General features: G+C 41.3%; 1 protein-coding gene across 1 annotated transcript in view; it reads left to right on the top strand.

Annotated features, from left to right (window-relative positions):
* The window catches only part of LOC148829997 (EF-hand calcium-binding domain-containing protein 6-like), a 38,632-nt gene extending 26,927 nt beyond the window's left edge, over positions 1–11,705 (top strand). Inside the window, exons 12-18 of the mRNA XM_088923728.1 lie at positions 1,381–1,494; positions 2,971–3,072; positions 3,726–3,902; positions 4,017–4,161; positions 5,464–5,588; positions 6,280–6,413; positions 10,164–11,705. Of these exons, the coding sequence (XP_088779854.1) occupies positions 1,381–1,494; positions 2,971–3,072; positions 3,726–3,902; positions 4,017–4,161; positions 5,464–5,588; positions 6,280–6,413; positions 10,164–10,465 (1,099 nt within the window). The 3' untranslated portion in view covers positions 10,466–11,705. The remainder of the gene's footprint in view (positions 1–1,380; positions 1,495–2,970; positions 3,073–3,725; positions 3,903–4,016; positions 4,162–5,463; positions 5,589–6,279; positions 6,414–10,163) is intronic.
* The last annotated feature ends 2,104 nt before the right edge of the window (positions 11,706–13,809 follow it).

Genomic DNA, 13,809 nt, shown 5'->3' on the forward strand with positions numbered 1-13,809 from the left:
TTCTGGGGCAGCGGCGTGGGGCAGTAGGTAGGGTTCAGGTCTTGTAGTTAGAAGGTTGGGGGTTTGAAGCCCAGGTGAGACACAGCTGCTGTACCCTTGAGCAAGTTACTCCCATTGAACCATCTGCATAAATGGGTATCAATGTAAGGTGCTTTAAATAGGGGTATTAATTTGAATTGGGGTAGTAACAGGGTTATTGTAGGGGTATTACCCAGGTGTCCTGGCAAAATTTCCCCCTGGCCTTTACCAATCATGGCCTCCTTATAATCCCCATCTCTAAATCGGCTTCATCACTCTGCTCTCCTCCCCACTGAGAGCTGGTGTGTGGGGAGTGTACTGGTGCATCATCCAGGTGGGGCTGCACACTGGTGGTGGTGGAGGGGATCCCCATTACCTGTAAAGAGCTTTGAGTGGAGTGTCCAGAAAAGCATTATATAAGTGTAAGGATTATTAATAATTATTATAATGTGCCTCTCAAATAAATGACTCAGGAGGGTCACCCTTTTTGTGGGTGACTTGATTACTCTGGGGAATCTTGGGGAGTGAAGTCACTTTTACAGTCCAGCTTGCCTTGCACACTGTAAGCACCAGTTGCCAGATTTAGCTTAAGAATTTTTCAGTTTTTTCATCACAATTTAAGAATTTGCACTCTGATATCAAGGCAAGTCTGTATATAAGGTCTCTGCAGTGGAAATTATCCTCTCTGTTAATATGCTTTCAAGAATTCACAAATCTGCCATAAAAAATAGTGCAACAGCACATCTCTCAAATATGTGACCATATAAAGCCAGATTGCATAGGTTTATAACTTTAGGAATGTTCTGGGACTTTGCCCATTAAGGTAACCTAGTCCAGTTTGCAATCCAGTGGAAATAATGTGCTGTACATTCTGGTTTGTTTTGTATGTTCTGTACTGTGCAATTCTGTATACTCAAATTTTTTTACTTTTAATTGCACTTCTCACTGACTGTACTTACTGTACTAATTGTGTATTATTGTATCATTTCGTTACACTGTGCTAGGCTGCTGTTGCACTGCAATTTCCCTTAGAATATTGATAAAGTATCTATCTATCTTAGCCAGGACACTGGGGTTACAATCTCTTCTGCGACAAACAGCACCAGATCTTTAATGAACAATTAGTCAGGATGACAGTTTAAGAACAGCACAGTGTCCCCTGTCAACACACAGGGGCTTTGGTTTGGAATTCTGACCCCTGGGGTAGCGCGCCACCTACTGGTCCACCACCACTCAGCTTCTGAGGCTACAAGGTGGTAATGTCACTATCTCTATATCCCTGTATCTGCTTACAGTAACACGTTTTCATGTCATTTAACATGATGACAAGTAGCTGAAGGTTGTGCTTTATTCCCTGTGCAGGTTTGCCCTGAGGTCCACAGACGGGATGGTGAATTACGAGAGGCTTGTGGAGAAGCTAGTGAGCAGGTCCCCCCTCAGCATGTTCAACCACAACATGGAAAGTCTGAAGGCAGGGTAAGACCCGAATTAACGAGTCTGTTCAAGAACCGTTACAAAGACAAAACCAGCTCTATTAAAAAAAAAAGAAAAGAGAAAAATTAAATACTTTATGGAACATCTTTACAGTAACAATTGTCTGTTGGATGCCTTCTGCATTAATGTGATTCTGCACCACATACTGTAAAGTACCTTAAGATGTGAAATAATACAACATTAACGCGTAGAATCATGACTTATTTAAAGATTTTTTCTATTATTTAGAAGAGATTGCATGGAAGATATACAGTAGACCTTATTTTCAATTCAGACTGGAGTAAGACAGTGATAACTAGTCAAAAGAGATGCATGGTTATCAAATTAATACTTACAGAATAATGAATAGTGTTCAAACCATTAACATCACCACAGCACCGAAGTGATGTGTGTACTGATAAAGCTGGGAGACAGTACTGACAGAAATTCTTTATTTTGGTTTGAGGCATTACCAGACTGACAAAGCATTTCCCTCTCAGCTGTAGAGTTCGTTCAGGAGATCTCTGAAAACCTCTCATATAAATTAAATGTGTGGAGATATTAGCAGGGTGCTACTTCTTTTCATTCCGAAATTTAGAGGTTTTGATGTTATGTGTGCTCCTTTCTAAATAAGGATTTTGAACACAAAAAAGACAGCACTGTGATTTTGTGATTTAATTCCACAATCCCTTCTGTGAAATGTGCTGTTAATGCAAAAGTAATATGGGAAGCTTTTTTAAATCTCATACTGTATTGGATTGAAATGGATTGCAGCTACAAGCAAACCTGCATTATACTAAAGACAAGGGGTTCCCATCTCGTCCTCAGCGTCCACACTCCATCTGGTTTTATAGCCCTGCTTCAGCCAGCCGTACCTCAGAAACTGGATAAAGCTGTTATGCAGCTCCTATTAAGCCACTAATTAGTTGAGTTAGATGAAGAATTGTGCTGGAACAGAAACCTCCGGGACCCCTGCGATCGGCTATTGAAGTTCACCAGTGCTGCAGGAGCTGAACAGAGTTTGAAGCACGAAAGGGCAGCAGTATTGGGGCTCTGCGATTTTCTCTGGGGGCTCCTGTTTCCTCCCACAGTCCAGAGACCTGCCAGGAGGTTCATTGGCTCTGGGAGAATCGGCCCCCATGTGAGTGTGTGCCCTGTGATGGACTGGTGCACCTTCCAGGGTGTGCCCAGCTTCGTGCCCATTGATCACTAGGATAGGACCCTGCTTCCCTGCCACCCTGTTTTGGGAAAAGCAGGTAGAAAATGAATGAATGAATGAATGAATGAATGAAAGGATGGAAGCAAGCAAATATAAAAAGCAGCATTGCCCCGTGATATTGCCTCAGGGTCTCTACAAGAATTATATTTTAAAGACTAGCAGGAAACTCTAGTGACTGTAGGCACCCTGTCCTCCTGGAGAGACTGGGACCTGCTGGTGTGTGCCTCTCAGGGGTGCTCAGCTCTGCTTTCTCTGCACAGAGACTGCGGAGGCTCTCAGGAGGGGCTGACGGCATCGCAGGCTGAGGCTCGGCTCCTGGAGCTCTGTCACGGGTTCCTCCTGCGGCTGACGGCAGCTCTCAGGTACACGAGTTGCTGGGGTCTCAGACGTGCCGGAAAGCTACTGTAGCACATTGCAAGGGGCTCTGGGGGGTGGTGGGGGGAGGGACAGTAAGGAAAGTGAGCGGTGGGTTTGAGCTCCTGAAATGAAGCCGTGTGTGACACCGGCACTCGATTCACGCGGAGGAAGTGGAGACGCAGCAGCAGCACGTGAGCAGCTCCCTAACTGACCTCTACTGAACACTGTGGCAAAACTCCTCACCTCTAGTGCCCACTCGTCCTTCACTGTACACCTGGAGGAGCGCAGGACAAGTGGCAGACAAGAGGAGGCTTTGGTCCATCCGGCCTGGTGCTTGTAGTTAATTCGTATGGATTTCTTTTGCTTTAGTTTACTTGCACTTAACGTACCTTTTCTTTATAGTAAGTGGCCTTAGACAGGGCATCTGCAATCTATTCCAAGGAATGAATATACAGTACATTCATTTCGCATTACCCACTTTTCTCCAAAGAGGGTCAAAATCATCTCCTTAGTATTGATTCAGGATAGCATTTTGAAATCTCAATAAAAAATACAGTGCTGAGAAGTGTACATGTTTGTTTATTTTGACTATTTTGAAACAAAAAACCTAAGATTCTGTGCTCTCTTCAGCGTCCGCTAATTCTTTTTTTTATCTTAGAAAGGCTGATCAGGTCGGAGATGGATATGTCGGGCGTGAGCATTTTAAGGAGATCCTTGAAAAGCATTTTCAGCTGCAATTGACAGAGGACCAGCTGGGCAGTGTGGTCAGTGTTATTGGGGACCCTGAGTCTAACCTCATCCCCTATAACAAATTCTTACTTCTGTTTCAAGAAAGGTATCCTTCCTCTTAAATTATTGTAGCAACTTCTTAGGGATTGCAAAGTACCATATATGCTATTGCTTTATAGAAGCAGTTCAAATCTCTTTGGTTCTTTGTGCTTCTTCTAAGACCAAGTACCAGTGAGCTGAAGGAGGAGGTCGAGAGGCGCAGCACTCTGATTCACGTTCGCTTTGATAGACTCCGCTATAACGAGAGCTTCAGAGCCGAATGGTGCAGATTCAGCCACGCACAGAAAATAAGGCCGCTGCAGGAGGTGGGCCTGTATACAGGGCTTTCCCTGAACTTTGACCCTTCTCTTCTACAGCACTGAAATACTACACATACTTTCGCTGAGTTCACGAGGAATAACAGCACCCAGGAAGTGAGTTAGTTGAGAGTTTAGCCATAGTGAATTTAGCAAAACCTGCCCTATCACCCGTAGAGTGCAGACGGGCTTGGGGGGCAGACAGGAGAGCAGAATTAGAAGGGCGAAGGTTGCGAGGTGTGGAGTAGGGCGATAGTAGCTTAGACAGGTACTGAGGTGCCGTAATCAATAGCATAACTGGAATGGCTGGTTACATTCGTAATAATGTGCATGTTGTGCGCAATATTACGGGGGCATTGAAGGTGTTAAGTGTGCAGACATGTCTCAACTGGCCCGGAATTAGCTATAATTAATAATAATAATAATTGCTTACACTTATATAGCGCTTTTCTGGACACTCCACTCAAAGTGCTTTTCAGGTAATGGGGACTCCCCTCCACCACCACCAATGTGCAGCCCCACCTGGGTGATGCGACGGCAGCAATAGTGCGCCAGAACGCTCACCACACACCAGCTATTAGTGGGGAGGAGAGCAGAGTAATGAAGCCAATTCATAGATCTATAGTCACAAATCCTCAAATTACGTAATTAAAAAGTCAGCTTTGACACTTCTGACATGTTGTTCTTAATAGCTGCATATTACTGTATATGGGAAGAAATGTAAGTTTTATTGACTCATGTTTAAGTATTATTCTCTAGGAATAGCAAAACACAAGAGTTAAGTGTACTGAGAATGTTTATTGAGTGTTTTATCTACAGTAAATTTGGGTTTAACCTGCTAGTCTGAGGACCAGCCCCCCGGCCGTAGAGGGACGAGGAGGCTGGGACCCCCTGCAGAGTGAGGAGGAACCAGGGGGCAGCTGCACAGGTGGAGGAGACCAACACAAAGGAGTAAAGTCTCACATAGGAATATGTAGGAATAGACATCAAACATGATTACAAGTGAGGGAAGCTGAGGAGCATTGAACTTGGCTGCTGTTGTCACTCTTGAACTTCACGGTAAACTCTATTCACCTGCTGAATGGTTTTCCACTCCTGATTCTGTTTTTTCAGTTATTACCAGGCTGCTACTTAGGGAGATCTCACTCCTTTTGGAATTTTTTTATTCATTTTGGCATTTTACATTTTTACAATAACTTTTTTTCCATATAATGCACATAATTTTATGCTCCTATTTAATTAACTCTGCTGATTGCCCAAAACATTAGTGAAGAATTGCATAACCTGCAGAGAATGTGTTCTCCCTTTCAGCTCCTTACTCTTGTCCAGCGCCTCCTACAAGACAAGTTTCGGCTGTTCTGCAAGGTGTTCATCTCTGTGTGCAACAATGACGAGTGCACAGCAGACAAGGAGAAACTGGACAGCATACTGCAAAAGTAATACCATCTACAGGAGTTCACAGTGACAATGGTGGATTAAAAAATATACAAATAATATTGTGTTTTCCTTATATTTGTGACACTAGAGAAATGTTTCTACAAGCCTTTGTACATGTTTTTTGATTCTGTGTTCACTGGTATCAGAGTTTAATGACACCATGATGCACGTTGTTGATACAGTACACATTGTGGTCCATCCGCAAAAGACTGAGCATACATTATGAGCAAAGTAACCCACAGGATGTGACTCAGAAGATTATGTATTCAATGCCTGAACTGTAAGTAGCAGCAACAGCAGTGCCGTCTTAGAAAATACAGTCCCAGAATCTTTGGGACCAGCACTGCATGTATACACCCCCCTTAAGTTGATTAAAATGGTTTAAATTTTATTGAACTACTTATGTAGCCTTCAAAACCTCTAGCTGAATATGCCGGTAGTTTATGATACCACGGAACACCCAGACACCTGAAGAAAAGGAGCAGCTCCTGCCTACATTGACTAAAAGTACCCAAACCTCATATGGAGCTTGATTGGTCTCGTATAGATTCAATTGGGCACATGCCCCACTGTTTACACAGGGGGATTTTGAATTGTGTGGCCATGCAAACCATCTGTACGTCACATGACTGAGGTCTACTTGCTGTTTCCTGCATTGCTAGTTCACAACAGCTCTGCACACTCTTTCAGGATGAACATCATTCTCCTTCCCCTGGAGCTTGGGAAGCTCTGGTACAGCCTGCCCATCAGCTACCCCGCAGAAGCCATTTCTTTGAGGAAGTTTGTGCTGTATTTCAGCAAGATGAAAAAAATCAAGGACGTGGGTGAGTAATTTTGCAACTTATAACACTGCTGCTCCAAAAGGTATTCTGGTATTGTTAAGATCACAGATTTATAATTAGTAGTAGTCATAGAAAACTTCACTGCAGTTCTGCCTAACCGCAAAGGCAATATTAAGTGGATGTTGAAAATTTTCTTACATACATTAACATTAACTATTGGAAAAAATCAAAACAATTAATCAAGAAGCTAAACGGCATTTAAATGAAATTAGAGAATATTCTGGATTAAATATAAATAGCAAAGCCATTGTCAGTGTAATAGAACTATACTTAACAAATTGGACTAGATTAATGTGAGCCTCCTGTATTGATCTGGTGAAGGATTTTGACTGTGGTAATCTCCAAATCCAATTACAGTAATGTCTCCTTGCTAAATGGAGGAACAGAATTAGTAACTCAGCTGAGTTCACACATTACACTACATTTTACCACAAGGTGAGCTTTGAAGGTCAGAAAGAGGATATGATTTACTGGACATCCTTGATTTGAATGTGGTCTTAAGTGTCTAGCATTACACCTTCATTGAGCTGCATATGACACTATAGCACTTGGACATGTTTCAGCCTATTACTCTGAAATCCATCATTGTGATAATACAATATGCACCATTTGTCCCAGCAAAGGACATAGCATGGCTTAGAGCCAGGCTCAGGGTTGGAACTGGGGTTTGGGTTACTGTCATTAAGAATACTTTATCTTCTGGAAAAATTGCCATAAAGAAGTATAACTGTTAAAGACAGATGTGTCCCACATTGTAGAATTATCTTGTCAGATCGCAGAAGCCAAGCAAGGCTGGGCCTGGTCAGTACTGGGATCTTCTAAGGAAGATCAGTTAGTTGCTGTAAGTGGTGTTGGTGAAGCAGTAAATGGTGCTCTTACTTCTGGACCAGAACTCTCCAGATCTATTCACCTGTCTGGCCTTGATAAATTTCCATCTTAATTCAGCTGGTGAAGTGATTGCTTGCCTCTCTCCCCGATCAGCTGTGATGGGGTTGCTGGTGCAGAATGGCTGTGCGTTCCCTTATGTGGGTGCAAGAGCTCAGCACTGGATAATGTGGGTCCTCTCCTATACTCTCTATTAAGCACTGTTGGATCCTTTCACATGAAATGTTTCCTTTGGAAACATACTGAGCTGAGGTCATGAATTGAGTTAAAATTGTCAAAATAAGTTGATTAAGAATCTGTATAAACAATTAGTTAATAGACATGATTTGAATTAACTCAAGAATAGCAAACCTGATTGGTATTGACATAATTGAAACTGTCCTGTCAGGGAAAGAAGGTGCCCAGAGAAAGAGATGTTCTGTTTCAGCAGTCAGCTGACTGATCCGTAGATCAGAGACTACGAACCTCGCTCTGACTACACCAGCCCTTGACTCTCACATCTGTCTGATCCAACAGCATCGTTGATGTCAGACAGCAGTAGGCACTGTATGAGAAGGTCCAGGTAAAAGCAGCAGAATGACTGTAGTGTATCGCATGCATGAAGACATTGACAGCTGAGAGGTGACAGTAGAGGGAGTGAGCAGTATTTTATTCAGTGATGAATGCCATTTTGCAATCAGCAGACTCATTAGGAAACAACGTGTAAGGACATCTTTGATGAGTGTTCCCCCGGCTGCTTTGTCATTCAAGCTAATTGACAAAGTGTGGGGAATAATCTCCTTTAACACAAGAACACTTCTGGTGCAAATTGAGATTTTACTACTCAGCGATATCACAAAGTGCTTGGATTACAATGGCATTACTTAGCAAAAAAAACAATTTTGCATGTTTGTCATGGACAGTTTTTGGACCTGAGTCCAACAGAACGTCTTCAGTACTATTTTACGAATGCTATCAATAGGAAGAGAACGTTTCAGAGATGTGTATTCAGAGGATCATCGGGACTGTACTGCATAGCACAATTCCTAATTCTGTATTTTTAGTTGCCTTTCTGTGGTTTTATTTCATATCTTTTAGATTTTGTAAAATTTTGTATAATTTCATGCATCAATATCTCAGTTTTCCCAGTCCCTCATTTTACATTAAGACACAGTGGACAAAAGCATTGCTACAAGACAAGTCTGTCAGTAACACGGTCTTTAAATCTTAGTCATGAGTGTCTGTGATGAGTATTTCATGTTGTGTTTGCCACCTATGGATAAAAAATGATTCATGTTTCTCTCAAGATTCTAAAGATTACAGGCCCTAGCCAGGAGACACCTCAAAGTTAAGGTCACTTTCTGGTGCCATACTATGACAATCATTTTGATTTTGTTAAATTTGGTGAATTTCGAACCACAGGTGTGACACCTGTATTTGAGCTGTTTAAAGGTGTTTAATTTTAAGACAGATGTCAATTCTGGATATGGATGTGTACACATAGACATTTCATTTTGAGAAGTGAACCAATGAAAAACTAAATATCCCTATGCCTTATATTAAACTGAAATTTACTAATTTTTCCCAATTAATTTTCACATAAAACTGTATTTCCACACTGCCACAAGATGGCGTACCTACTCCAGTATATGTTGTGAAGGCCGAACAGACTACTCTACTTTAAAGACTGTGTTGGCAGAGGTGGTTTTTGTGCTTGATACAGCGAGTACGGCGAGATGGAAGCAGCTACTTCATTTTGTGGAGACAACCAAAATTGGGAACTTTTTAAAACGCTTTTTTTTATAACTCCTTCCCACAGTTTTAATATTTCATTCAGCAGTTCATCCAAACCCTACTTCAGGGCGGAATAAGGGTACGATTTGAATCTGGTCTTTTCTGTCCTGACCCCCAACCCCCCCATTATTAGTGATGAATTAAGGAGTTGCTTTAAGTACAGTCAGTACTAATTCCAGTCAGGATGTCAATATCTCTTTCTAGTGCTGCACCACGACAATCATCTTGATTTTTGTTTTGGAATGATTTAGAACCACATGTGTGACACCTGTCTTTGAGCTGTTTAAAGATCATTTTACTAGAGATGTCTCTTCAGCTTCTGGATGTTTATGCAAATACAGTATTTAATTTTGAGAAGTGCACCAATTAAATGCCCAGCATGCTGTGAAAAAGTCAGCAAGAAGCCACAGAGATATATTCACAGTGCCTGGGGAAAAGTCTACACACCCTTTCCAGAGTTTTGCGTGCTATGTAGGTACAGGGCTATTCAACCAGAACACTGGTAATTCAAAGCAAAAGGTGCTTCCACTCAGTACTAACCCAGGGGGTGTACACTTACAGTATCTGACCAATTTTTCTAGGTTTTCATTTCTACTTTTCAGAATGTTTGAGGTTTTGTTTATCAGTTGGAGGTTGTGAGTTACAATGTATAAATAAAGGCAAAGTAAATTGTGATTTAATGTTTCTTGTTTTGACGTTGCTAGTATATAAAATGTGCTACTTTAGAAAGGGTGTGTTAACTTTCTAAAGGCATCATACAGTATATACTGTACGTAGGAATGCAGAAGAGGGTGAGGTCAGGGTTTGACCTACTGGTGACTATTCATATTAAACTTCATTCATGTTGTGACTTCACATTGCTTAGTGATAGATTTGTTACAAGCGTGCCAAACCAGAAAAGTGACAAGACAGCGTTTAGAGACATCTACTCCATAACACTTTGGTAAAGCACAGATTCCAATACTGATCTCACAGTATCCTTCAGCGTCTACTGCAGGTCCTGACGCGATTGCTACAGAACATGCTGTTGAAGGTCCTGCCCATGTTTTTTGTATCTGTGTTCTTCCTGCCAAGGTCCCACAGAGGAGGATCCTGTGACCGTCATCCAGGGGAAGCTGAGGAGCCGGGTCGTTAAACAGTGGCGACAGATCAAAGCCATCCTGAGAGCCAGCGATCCTGGGGGCTCTGGAAAAGTGACGCTGAGAGTGATCTACGCCCTCTTCTTAACTCTCAAATTCAACATTCGACCCGCAGAGATAGACCGCTTGTGTCAAGCCTTTGACCTGGACAGAGACGGACATTTTCACTATATCCCCTTTCTCAGGTTCTACATCAACACAGATAAAGACAAACAAAATAGCAAAGCAACAGCCTAGCCCTCCGCTGTATGGCAGCCATCCCACAATTCCAGTAAAACTTTTACTGTACCGAAGGAATTAATCAACAATATATTTGCTATAGAGCCATTGCATCTGTTTGCAGCAGACCATTGTACAGAATTATATAACAGTTAACAATATTGTATTGTATTGTATCAACAGTAGACCATATGGGCACAGAGGAGAGGAAAAGAAAAACCCCAGTAGCAGTAAAGAAACCTCTGGGGGCCCAGGCCTAACAATGGCCCCAGGGAAATGGTTGATGGAACAGCAAACATAATGGATCATGGATCATATTGTCTGCAAAGATCAGGGTTGGGATCCTGCTGCCCTGGAACTGCCCTCAAGGTTATCTTTTGGAAGCAGCTGACAGTCCTGGGTCCTGGTTCAGCTATGTTGGGTCTTGCACACCAGTTTCCAAAGTCCCGGGCCATTGGGACAGGCATGCTCAAGTCAGGATCCAGGCAGTGGGAACATAAAAAGATGGGAAAGTGTGTCACCAAAATTGGGGGGGGGGAAACCATTCTTTTAGGAAATTATACTTATCATTGTCAGTCTTATTAGATCATTGGGTAAGAAACAGGTCTTGAGTTTTGATGTAAAGCCTGTGACCAGTGGGTCATCCTTTACATGCTTTGGGAGGTCATTCTACAATGCAGTGGCCCTGTGGCTAAAGGCTCTGCTGGGGTGTACCCCGGTAAGTCATGGGTGTCTCCTGAGGGCCAGAAAGTTGACAAGGCTGTTTATAGGCCACTGCAGCTGCCCCAGTTAAACCTGGTGGGACATCGTCAGCATAACTCTATCACCTCATCACACAGACCAGTAATGTGCAATACTGAAATTATTGATATAACACCCATAACATATTATTGCACACTCCTTTATCTTACGAGACATTCTGGGTGTGTCTGGGCTCTCATTTTCACTACTGTCATACCAATCTTATCCTTCTTGTACACCAGCATGCTTTTCTGGAAAAATAATTTAGAAAATACTGATAAAGATGTGATTTTTTTAACTTCATGGTCATTATTATTTTCATGGATTCCAAAGAGATCTTGGCTTAGACATTCTGATCCTAAGATAATTGGGTTCTGGGTTAATCAAATCTGAAAGCAACAAAATGCCAAAAAGAAAGCCTCTACTTTTTTGTTAAAAAGATTTAAGTGCAGATTAGAATACACTGTAGGTGGTTGTTCAGTTTCCATCTGATAGAAGAATAAAAGTCATTCAATACACAGACTGCTTAAGTTTGATTTTTCACAAGCAAACACCCAGGACTTTCAAGTACAATGTAATAGTGCATATTTCAACAAAACATAAAAGCAGAAAGACGTGAACAAGTCAGGAACAATAACATTCCTATACCCACACAATCACAAATTTAATTTCAAAGAGCTCTACAGAAACGACAAATGAAAAATATTTACAAACATTTAGTATAATAACTTTTTATAGGCTCACTCTCTGTCCCTCACGTTACAAGAGATCACATACTGGGCTGGCAGATGTGGGAATTCTGGGTTAGGATTTGTTATTTTGGGGAAGACTTTCACCTACAAAGGGAGTAAACAAACAAGTGAAGAAAGCTGCTTCAGGGAAAGAAATGTGTATAAAAATTTAATCTGAATAGCAATGCAGCACGCTTTTCAACCAGAAGGCTTGAATCTGTTCAGCAGCAGGGCTGGCATCTCAGAAGCTACACAAGGGGGGATCTGGTCAGTACCGAGTGGGAGACCTCCAAGGAAAAGCCGGGTTACTGCTGTACCAGTCCACTACTTGGTGCCCTTTCCTCTAAACTATATTTTCAAAGCTGATGACTGAAGAGATGCCGATCTTTGGATGAGATGAGGTCACGGCAGCTCGGTTATTAAAGACCCAACCACGCTATTGACTCTGTTGATAAGAGCAGGAGTGTCAATCCTGCTGTCCACATCAAATTTTCCTCTGGGCTGGTACAAGCTCGTCTCCCTGCACAGGCCTCTTAATTGAACTGGTGAAGCAATTTTCCACCAATGAACTTTTTATCTGTGAATGGTCAAAGAATTTAAAAAAAAAATGCATTATGCAACAGAAAAAAACACAACAGGAACTCAAATGGAATTTGCAGCATGGGAGTCACCAGGATGACGACAGTATTTCAAAGAGCAAGAGAAATTAGATGAGGAACCTTTGGATAAAAAATAATTTCAAATTGAAATACACATACCAAATACTTTTGTTGTGTGTAAACAAATTGCATCAGAATTACACACCAAAAGTGGTTGCTTTATATGATCATCTCTGGGACAAAGCAATTCCTTCTTAACTGTAAGCAGTTGAGTGACACATGAAAAGGGTAAACTACCTTAAATTGGAACATGACATACGACACCATGCATTTCTTGGGTAAAGCAAATTCAGAATGAGTTTTACCTGTAGCCGAGACTAATAAAGGCTTAAAGTTCAATTTTAAATGTGTACTGTATGTGAAGTCAACAGTGCATAGAGAAAAACAAATAGTAATTAAACATCCATAAAATATGTTAAAGAAGTTCAAGTAGGGAGCTTTGTCATCATGCATAGGCTACAAGGAAACAAGTAAAGATTTATTCCTGCTGAAAGGAAAAGAAAAGAAATTATGTTTCGGCTGTGGAGCCTTCTTCAGTTGTCAGGTGTCAGGCGTATCTATAAAATGTAGTAGTTCAGGTGGGTAGCTGCGTAGGCTGCAAAGGAACAAGTAATAAAATAAACCCATGCTGAAAAGAGAAGAAAGAAAACACAACGTTTCAGCTGTGGAGCCGTCTTCAGGTATGAGCTATAAAATATCTATAAAATGTATTATTTGTCCTGTGTCCAGTCCATGAAAAGTTGGCATTTTCTCAGCAGTTTAACATGAACCCTTACTTGAGACCCATTTGTAGTAGGATTTCAAACAGGTGAAACACGTGTTTGTCAACACACAATCTAAAGAAATGACTGTACTCTGAATTAAGTGATTGGGAAATGATGCACACGTAACTACACATTATCCAGAAAATCTGCATCCATCTAAGACCAATGAAAAGACACCTTGAAAACATTCTTCTTATTATTTTAAAGGAGCAGAATTAGATTACTTTGACCACAGATGCAAAGGTTTTTATCTATATACAAATGCGTTTTTGTATACCAATGCAACACAGCTGAAGTAACAATAAACACCTTCCTACTTTAATCTTTGTAAGGTAAAACAATAAGGCCTTTTGCAGATAAAAGTACAGAATCAAAGACTACAAAGTATACTGTATGTACAGTCTAAGTCAAAAAGAACGTTCAACATATACTTACGCTAGGATTTTCAAGGTGATTTTTTAATAGAT

Source organism: Atractosteus spatula, chromosome 8 (assembly GCF_055471065.1).
Source record: "Atractosteus spatula isolate fAtrSpa1 chromosome 8, fAtrSpa1.hap1, whole genome shotgun sequence".
Taxonomy (NCBI): Eukaryota; Metazoa; Chordata; class Actinopteri; order Semionotiformes; family Lepisosteidae; genus Atractosteus; species Atractosteus spatula.